The sequence below is a fragment of the Colossoma macropomum genome, unplaced genomic scaffold (genome assembly GCF_904425465.1).
Source record: "Colossoma macropomum unplaced genomic scaffold, Colossoma_macropomum, whole genome shotgun sequence".
Classification (NCBI taxonomy): Eukaryota; Metazoa; Chordata; class Actinopteri; order Characiformes; family Serrasalmidae; genus Colossoma; species Colossoma macropomum.
Window position 1 is genome coordinate 44,450,404 of NW_023494793.1, and position 9,185 is coordinate 44,459,588.

General features: G+C 39.2%; 1 protein-coding gene across 1 annotated transcript; it reads left to right on the forward strand.

Moving 5' to 3' along the window:
- The first annotated feature begins 1,539 nt into the window (after positions 1 to 1,539).
- Positions 1,540 to 6,882, forward strand: LOC118814119 (N-acetyllactosaminide beta-1,3-N-acetylglucosaminyltransferase 3-like). The gene is made up of 3 exons (XM_036579780.1): positions 1,540 to 1,686; positions 2,625 to 2,665; positions 5,738 to 6,882. Exons 2-3 carry the CDS (start codon positions 2,641 to 2,643, stop codon positions 6,880 to 6,882), a joined length of 1,170 nt encoding a protein of 389 aa, XP_036435673.1. The 5' UTR covers positions 1,540 to 1,686; positions 2,625 to 2,640.
- Positions 6,883 to 9,185: the final 2,303 nt, after the last annotated feature.

Consider the following 9,185-nt stretch of genomic DNA (forward strand, 5'->3'; position numbering starts at 1 on the left):
CTGTTGCTACAGCACATTGTGAGGGTTCTTGAGTCATCTGTACTCTGACCTGTTTTCTGAGTTTCAGAACAATCCAATGGCCAGACTAAGTGAGATAGATAGATAGATAGACAGACAGATAGATAGATAGATAGATAGATAGAGTTATAGTTGTGATATTGCACAGTGTGTATTAATCGAAGAGGAGATACAGTGATGTGGTTCAGCACAGTTCAGACAGATCAGTACCATCTCTGCAGTAAGGAGACTCGTTGTAGAGCCGTATATCAGTGGGTAAGAAAGATCTTGAGGTGTCTATAGAAGAATAGTTTTATAAAAGAAGGTAAAAACACTCTTAACTTCTATAAGTATAAGGTGAGGTTTAAAGTCCTCTGTATTATCTGTCTTGCAACATTTGGAATGTTTACGTTAAGGGCCCCCCTGGTACAAAAGGCCCCCTGTTCCAAAGGTCTATCTCATAGTTCCACATAGATGAGATCAATTTAAAAAGGGCCATATGTTCAGTTTGCTTTTTCAACAACAAGTACCCTATATAAGCAGCTGGTTTATTCTGTTCTGGAGGGGACACAATTGGCACGGATCCTCTCTCAGGTACTTTATAGTGCTTGATATGATACCATTTTACTTTGTAATAAACATCTTATGCAAGTAATGTGGTGTCAGCAGAGACTTCTTCAGCATCTTCACATCATCGCTACTTAATAAACAGCAATCTCACACGGCCTCTTTAACACAGCACAGCTGTAACAGTCTGATCTGAATGAGCTTCTCTGTTTATCCAGTGTAGCATGCAGAGGGTGTGAGGTGTTGTTCAAGATGGCTAACAGCTTGTTGAGCGTCCTCTGTTCTGCCACAACCTCCAAAGAGTCCAGCTTGACTCTTCCAACAGAGCCAGCCTTCCTAATAAGTTGGTTGATTTTGTTCAGAGCACTTTTGTTAAAGCTGCTGCCCCAGAACACAACAGCACAGAGTAAAGCACTCACTACAGCAGACTGGTAGAATGACCATAGGAGCTTAGTGCTCACACCAAAAGACCTCAGCCTCCTCAGGGAGTAGAGGCGGCTTTGGCCTCTCTTGTACGAGAATGTTACAGCTCCAGTCCAGCTTGTTGTCCAAGTGCACACCCAGATATTTGTAGGTCCCAACCACCTCCACATCAACTCCCTCAATGGTGACTGGTGACAAGCCTTTGTGTGATGTTTTGTGCTGAAACCTCTACCCTCTTTCTCAAAAATAAATAAGTAAAAAAATTCTGACTCTGACTCGGCTCTCAATTTTGAGCCAGTCTGGGAATCCCTTGGCTTTCATTTGTTTACTCTTTTCAGCATTTTAATTGAGTAAAAGGTCTAAGAAAGAAACCCACACAAGGTCGTCAGTAGTAAGGTGTCTGCCTTTCACCTCCAGACTCAAACTCTAGAGTGGCCTCGCACTTGAATCCTTGCGTTGTTATGAAACGGTGGCTAACTGAGTTTATACCAGCCTCTCATACAAGAAAGCCTGCGTTTGGTCCTTATTCGGAGTGAGTCACCACATGACACTCTCTCTGTCTTCCTCTCTCAGGGGAGGGCTCAGTGTGTGTGCATTTAAGTGAGCGCAGTGTTAAAAGATGACACACACATTAATGGGTGATGAAGGGACGTTCTGCTGAAAATCCTCCTGTGGAATTTAGCAGGTTTGGGGGGAAAGGTAAGACATGTTTCAAAGGAGAATTTCAAACATTTCCCAAATTTTCTCCGTAAATTAATGCTTAAATTAATGTAAACAGTCATTCAGGGTGGTATGGCATGAAACGGTTCATTGTAGAGGTGTCTTTACAGTGGTGGTGATGGGAACCAGGGGTCGCCATGTCTACAACACAAACATAGCCATTTTATTTATGATCAAAAACCACCAGTGAACCTACATGTGTCTTCTGAGTTTTATATGGAATGTTGATGACGTAACATACTGTAAAATCTGAAATAATACGTTTTTTGGGGGGACTGTTTTGCCTTACAGTGCTCTGCATATATATCTCCACCATGCATGGATTTTAAATATATATTGTGGAGCAAAATATTCTGAAAACTATCATGAAACAATGACTCAGACACATCAGTCAAAAGAAGAAAGATATTTATTTCTTTTAGAGTTATCAATGTTTTATGATCATTCACATTTACAAGTACAGATACAGTTTTGAAATGCTGTTTTAAAATGTTTAAAAATATGTCATATTTTTTTTCAAAAATTCAAACAGATTTTTTTTTTTTCAGAATTATTCCATAATAAAATGGTAAAGATACAGACAACATTTTAAAAATAAACTTATTATTTCAGATTTTCCACTATTTTCCATCATCAACATTCCATATAAACTCAGAATTCAGACATATGAACCATTTCACACCAAACCACTCTGAATCATTCTGTTTACATCTCACACACTGAGTTATGGAGGTATTTTGGAAATAGATGGCATGTTTTATATTTGATTTATTTTTGACAATCAACAAAATGTGTAATTTTACCAATATTTTGCATAAGACTGTGCAAATAGATATAAAAACTCTTAAAAATCATTCAATCATCATAAATTCATTTACCAGCAAAGTTTAATGTTCTTCTATCTGGATTGCTCTCAGGTGGCATCAATTGGTCATGAAGATACTGAGGTGGATCTACAGTAAGTAGATTTGCAATTCTGCTTTCATGAAAAACGTGCTGTAAACAATTTATATGCGTGTGATATATTGGTTTTGCAGTTTTTGTAAGTTTCACCAGATTTATCCCATTCATGTACAAGGAGCAGAGGTGGGTGGTCATTTGCTCAATTTATTGCATAATTTACACAAAAAATGATGGACAGTTTAACAACTGAGGTCAACAGAGCTCTAGAATGAACATTATATCAGAGGTACAGTCCTTTGGTGCATGACAGTCAATAACTTCTATGAGCAGATATGCACGGCAACTACTTAGTGGCTATAATAAGATCAAAGGGACGCAGCTGGTTTTCATGCTTTTGCCTCATTTGCATACATGAACTTCTCTTGCAGAATACTTGAAGGAGAAGTTTATAAGTAAATGCTGACTCTGTGCTGTTTAACGCTATGAAAAGATCAGCAATGTCACCACTGCATGTAGTTAAGAGGTTATACTTAAACTCAAGTTCTGCTCAAACAACCAGCCAAAAATGAACATGTACTAAACAGAGTCAAAACAACTGATCTCTGATGTATTATGTTAAAATAATGTCTTATTTCTCAAATAATTACTTATTCTGTTGAAATAAACTCTTTCTCAACAAATGATAACTATTTTTCAAAACTTTGTCATTATTTTTAAAATAAATTTTTTTTTTATTTTTAAAATAAAAATCTTGTGACCAAATGAGTAAAAATTTGTACCAAATTCCAATCTGGATAAAAAACTCTTCTCTACTAAGTCTCTTTTTATGTTTGTTTGATTGTATTTTTTATATCTATATTGTATTTACTGGCAAAAACACACCTTCTGCCCAGATAAATGTTTTTAAACAATTTTCATGGCTGGCCAACTTATTGTTACTAGAACTAGGCTGGCCATCTAGCTAACAGCCTAAACAGCTCATTATTAATATTACAGGCTTAAATTAAAGTACTTACAATATGATTCACTGTAAAACTGCAAAATAAAAAACTGAAAATTGTCACTTAAATGGACTACATGCATCAAATGTCTGTCTTTCAGTCAGAAGTTGCATCAGACCAAGGCTAAATCTCAAACGGCTCTGTACTAAGAACACCCTTCACCACAATAAAACGACAGTAACACATGGCCTCTTGTTGTTTATTGCTTTATTACATAAATTATTACATAAGCCTAAAGTTAGTATTGTATTACATCAAAGCAGGTTAGTGATTCCAGCATCCCAACAAGAAGAGGTGCTACAGTGAATTCATAATGGTCACCAGGGGCTGACCAAAGGCAGATCAAGAGCCACAATGTCTGTATGGTGGTCAGCCATGACTTTGTAAGGAAAGTGAAATCTTGTGAATTCCAACTTAGAGAAGGAAGCCACTGATCACAACACCCCACAACAGGCCAGCAACTCATTGCTAGACTCAAAAGCATGTTTGCAAGTTGGGACATTCCTCTTCAGCTTGTGAGTGAAATTGGAAGTTGTCTCTAACGAGTTCTCGGATGAATATGGGATCACACACAATGTCTGACCCCATTAACCACAGTCAAATGGTGCAGCAGAAAAAACACCCTGAAATAGCCGGATCCACAACTAGCTTTGATGTGTTTCCACCTGCCTCAGTCAATGCTACAGGTTTTGTAAATAGAGGTATCTGACTACAAAGTAGAAGATCTAAAACACAATGAAACCTTTAAATTTTAACATTTTATTTATATGACATCTACAGTGCACTTTTGATGAATCTGTAAAAAACATTTTCCAAAATATTTCCTATTTTGAATGTATATGGGGGGATATAACAAGTAACCCAAGTAAATGCAAAATGCTGTTTTTAAATGATGATTTCAATTGCTGAAGAAAAAATGTTGTCCTGCCCTACCTAGCACTATGTGAAATAGTTATTTCCCCTCAGTTGCTAAATCAGCCAGTTAACCAAATTAAATTGACTATTGGGTTCAGTTTCACTGGCCACACCCAGGCATCACTGCTGCCAAACCTGTTGAATCTAAACATCACTTAAATAGAACCTGTCTGGCAGTGTGAAGCAGGTCTCAAAAAGCAGCACATGATGCCAGATTTCAAATACAGATGCAAAACAAAGTCATTGAAATCTACCAGCCTGGAAAGGGTTTGCTAAAGCTTTGGGACTCCAGTGAACTACAAAGAGAGTCATTATTCTCAAAGGGAAAAAACGTGAAACAGCAGTGAACCTTCCCAGGAGTGCCAGGTCTACCAAAATTTCGCCAAGAGCACAGGAACAACTCCAGGAGGTCACAAAAGAACCTTGCCTCAGTTAAAGTCAGTGTACACGATCCCACAATAAGAAAGACAATGGGCAACAATGGTATCCGTGGGAGAGTGGCAAGATGCAAACCACTGCTGACCAAGAAGAACACAAAAACTCACTGAATCCCATTGAGATGCTGTGGTTAGATTGGGCAGTTCATCCTAAAAACTCTCCACGAAGCTGAAAACAATTCTGCAAAGAACAGCAGGCCAGAATTCCTCCACAGCAATGGAAAAGACTCATTGCGAGTTATCACAAAGGGTTTGAATGCAGTTGTTACTGCCCAGGGTGACACAACCACTTATTAGGTTTTAGCAATTCCTTTTTCAAATGGGAAGCTTTTTGTGTTTTGTCATGTTGTCTTTATCTTTTTTTTACAAATTTGTTCGATGATCTGAAACATCTAGGTGTGACAAATGAGCAAAAATAGATGAATTCAAGTGAGGGGCAGACACTCTTATCCAGAGCGACCTACAATTTGATCATTTTACACAGGTAGGCAAAGGTAGCGTTAGGAGTCTAGCTCAAGGACTCTTATTGGTATAGTGTAGGGTGTTCACCCAGGTGGGGACTGAACCCCAGTCTACAGCATAGAAGGGAGAGGTGGTACCCACTACACTCTACCAACCACACAGCACTCTATATTTTAACCCACATTCTCCACTACCTGAATTTAATGGCTGGCTTGTTTTTGGGACTATGTTGTTTATATATAATTGCAGAATGTGTTTCCTTTCACTTTTGTCTGAAAACCTAACTTGCTAACTGTCTCATCTTCTATCCAGGGATCCGGGTGAGGAGGTGGAAGCTGGAGATGGCAGCTGTATTCATCACTGGCACTTTTTGCTTGTTCATACTGCTGAGAACAAACATCCAGGACAAGAGCCAAGAGGAGCTTGCATCAGAATATGAATGGAATCTGGAAATCGACGCTTGGAAAAATCAAGCTTTTCCAAGTTTACCACCCAAATGTGAACAGAACTCATCTGCTTCCAACATCAGTGGATTTTCCTCCTTGCCCCAACGCATTCAAGACTTCCTGTATTACCGCCATTGTCGGCATTTCCCGATGTTGCTCAACGTTCCTGGCAAGTGTGGTGGCCCTGAGCGATCTTCAGACGTGTTTCTTTTGTTGGTCATCAAGAGTTCTCCACCCAATTACGAGAGACGGGAGGTGTTGCGGAAAACATGGGCTGCCGAGAGGCTGCAGAGCGGCGTTTGGATTCGTACCGTGTTTATATCCGGGACTGCTGGACAGAGCTTTGAGAAGCAGAGGCTGAACAAACTCCTGGAAGTGGAGAACCGTGAACATAAGGACATTCTGCAGTGGGACTTTCATGATTCCTTCTTCAACCTCACACTCAAGCAGATCCTTTTTTTGGAATGGATGGAGAAATTTTGCCCCAACGCCCACTTCCTGCTCAACGGGGATGATGACATTTTCGCCAACACGGATAACATGGTGGTGTATCTCCAAGGGTTGGAGGGTGATGGTGCCAGCAAACACTTGTTTGTTGGCCATCTAATCCAGTATGTTGGACCAATCAGGAATGAGGCCAGCAAATATTATGTCCCGGTCCAAGTGCAGGAATCTGATAGGTATCCTCCCTATTGTGGCGGAGGAGGCTTCCTGCTTTCACGTTTTACTGCCAAGACCATCTACAATGTGTCTCACTCCATCACTATTCTGCCCATAGATGATGTTTACATGGGAATGTGTCTGGAGAAAGCTGGACTGAAACCCTCATCCCACCTGGGTGTTCGGACAGCCGGCCTACACATTCCCTCCAAAAGGCTGGACCCTTATGACCCTTGCTATTACCGAGAAATGATCCTAGTTCACAGATTCCTGCCTCATCAAATTTATATCATGTGGTATGAAGTCCACCAGCAAAATCTCAAATGTGGAAAGTCATTCATTCCTCGTTAACTCATGACTCTTGAAGGGTTTTGCATAAATTTATTGAATGGACACTTTTATTTAAAGCAACGTACAATATAATGAATGTGCATGTATATGGATTGCATGATACAATGATATGTTCAATAATAAATGAGTGTCAACAATTTGGGAACAATATCATCAGATGTTTGTGGTACTATGTAAAATTCTCATCACTCCAATCATTAAAAATCTTAGTTTATGTCTTAAAGTCTTAAGTCAATTTTTAGTATTCCTTTTTTGTCATTTGTGCCAAAATCAAAATCTTCACAAAACATTCTCTCAAAGATGAAAGCCACATTAAAGTCTTTAAACTTCAGTTGCATGCAAACCTTTGAACACCCCCAGTCAAACTCCATGTTTTGTATTTGATGAATTTAACACATTGAAATGAAAATATAAAACATAAAACATAGCCTCGGAATCTAAAGGTTCTAGAGAGATTCTCTATGGAGAATTCTGAGGTCCACATAGTGGACTCTCCTCTTCAGCTCATCTCACAGGTTCTCTATGGAGTTTAGGTCAGGGGACTGGGGCGGCCATGGCAAGAGTAAAGGGGGATGATTTTTATATCCTCAGTGGAATTGTACCAGTTGAAAGATAACAATTCAGTAGAAATTAAAGAGTCTTTGGCGTAGGCCCTGACCTCGGTCCAGGTCTTGGAGTGTAGAGACCCTCACTGATGGTGGAGCTTCTCCCCGGAACCCTAGGCCGGGACCCAACTGGTGGTGGTGGGGATGAAGGCGGGGAACGTCAAAACGTGGGCACCTGAAAGCGGCAGAATAGGTACGAGAGTCGAGTCATTTTAAAGACAGGTGTAGCCTGTGATTGGTCAGGACCAATGAATGAATGACGTAGCATTAGAGTCTTCCTGGCAGAACATTCGCTAAAGCTTCCATTTCTGTGGTCAGTGAACCATTTTTGTGTTGATTTTGAAGTGTGCTTTGGATCATTGTCCTACTGGAAGATCCATACCATGGCCCAGTTTATGCTTCCTGGCTGAGGCAGTCAGGTTTTAATTTATATAAGTTGGTACTTGAGTCTCTGATACCATGTATCTGAATAAACTGTTCAGGGCCTTTGGAACAAAAACAGTCTGACATCACAGATCCACCACCATACTTCACAGTGGGTACTTTTCTACATTTTTGTGTCCACGCCAAACTCACCTCTGGTGTTTCTTGCCAAAAACCTCTATTTTGGTCTCATCTGACCAGAGAACATGGTCCCATTGAAAGTTCCAGTAAAACAGTTCCTCCTCACTGAGCACTGAGTTCCTCCTCACTTCCTCTCTTCCTGGCAGATTCTTAACATCTCCTGCTGCTTTAATCTTTTCAACTCCTTGGGACCACCGATGGTTCCAAAACACACTTCGTCATATTCTTCATAACTTTCATATTTCATAAGCTACATTCTAAAGGTGGGGGTCGTATGAGAGCTGTAACTGTCTTCTCTCCAGTCAAATAGATGGTGATGTAATTTTAAACCCTTATAATAAAAGAAGCTGAACTCACATTTTTTTTTGTTCTACTGAAAGTCGACCCATTTTTCCACAAATCTGGGCTATAAACTATAAACAGATGGCGTCTCTTCAGTGATCTGCTCTGTAAAATATATTTTTATAAAATAATACAAAGAGCGTCTAAGAATTTTGGCTTTCAGCAGTAAATTGTAAGCATATAGCAATATGTGTATGATCATAAAACACATGTTCTGTTAATTTGAGGGGAGTTTTTACAAAATAAAAAAAATTAAATTAAATTAAAATGTACATGTATTTCATGCAGTTACTGAATATTTTGCCTTATGATTTGGTTCATGTAAATTCAGATGGAAAAACCAAAATATACCCTGGAGAATAAGAGCTAAAACTTAATTAATTATTGCCCTGATAGTGGAAATTGGCATTTTCAACTGTTTAGCTTTTTTCTTGTAGCCATTTCCTGATTTGTGCAGCTCAACAATCTTTTGTTGTGCATCACTGCTGTTTTCTCTGGTCTTTCTCACAGTGATGGATGACTGAGGGAATTTGGCTTGTGTTTGATCTCATATATATTCCCCAGTGCATCAGGAAGTCAGGGCTGACCATTTAAGTGACCATTTAACCATTCAGGTGAACTTCAAAACATGAAATAGGAATGGAAATATACTTCCATCAGATTTCACTCTTAAGAATTTCTAAGGGGTGCCTGTAATAATTGTGACACACATAGATTTAAGAAAAAAAATTGACAGGACAAGATTTAGCTTTTAATTTCAATCGTTATACTTTAAATAAAGGTTGACGATAA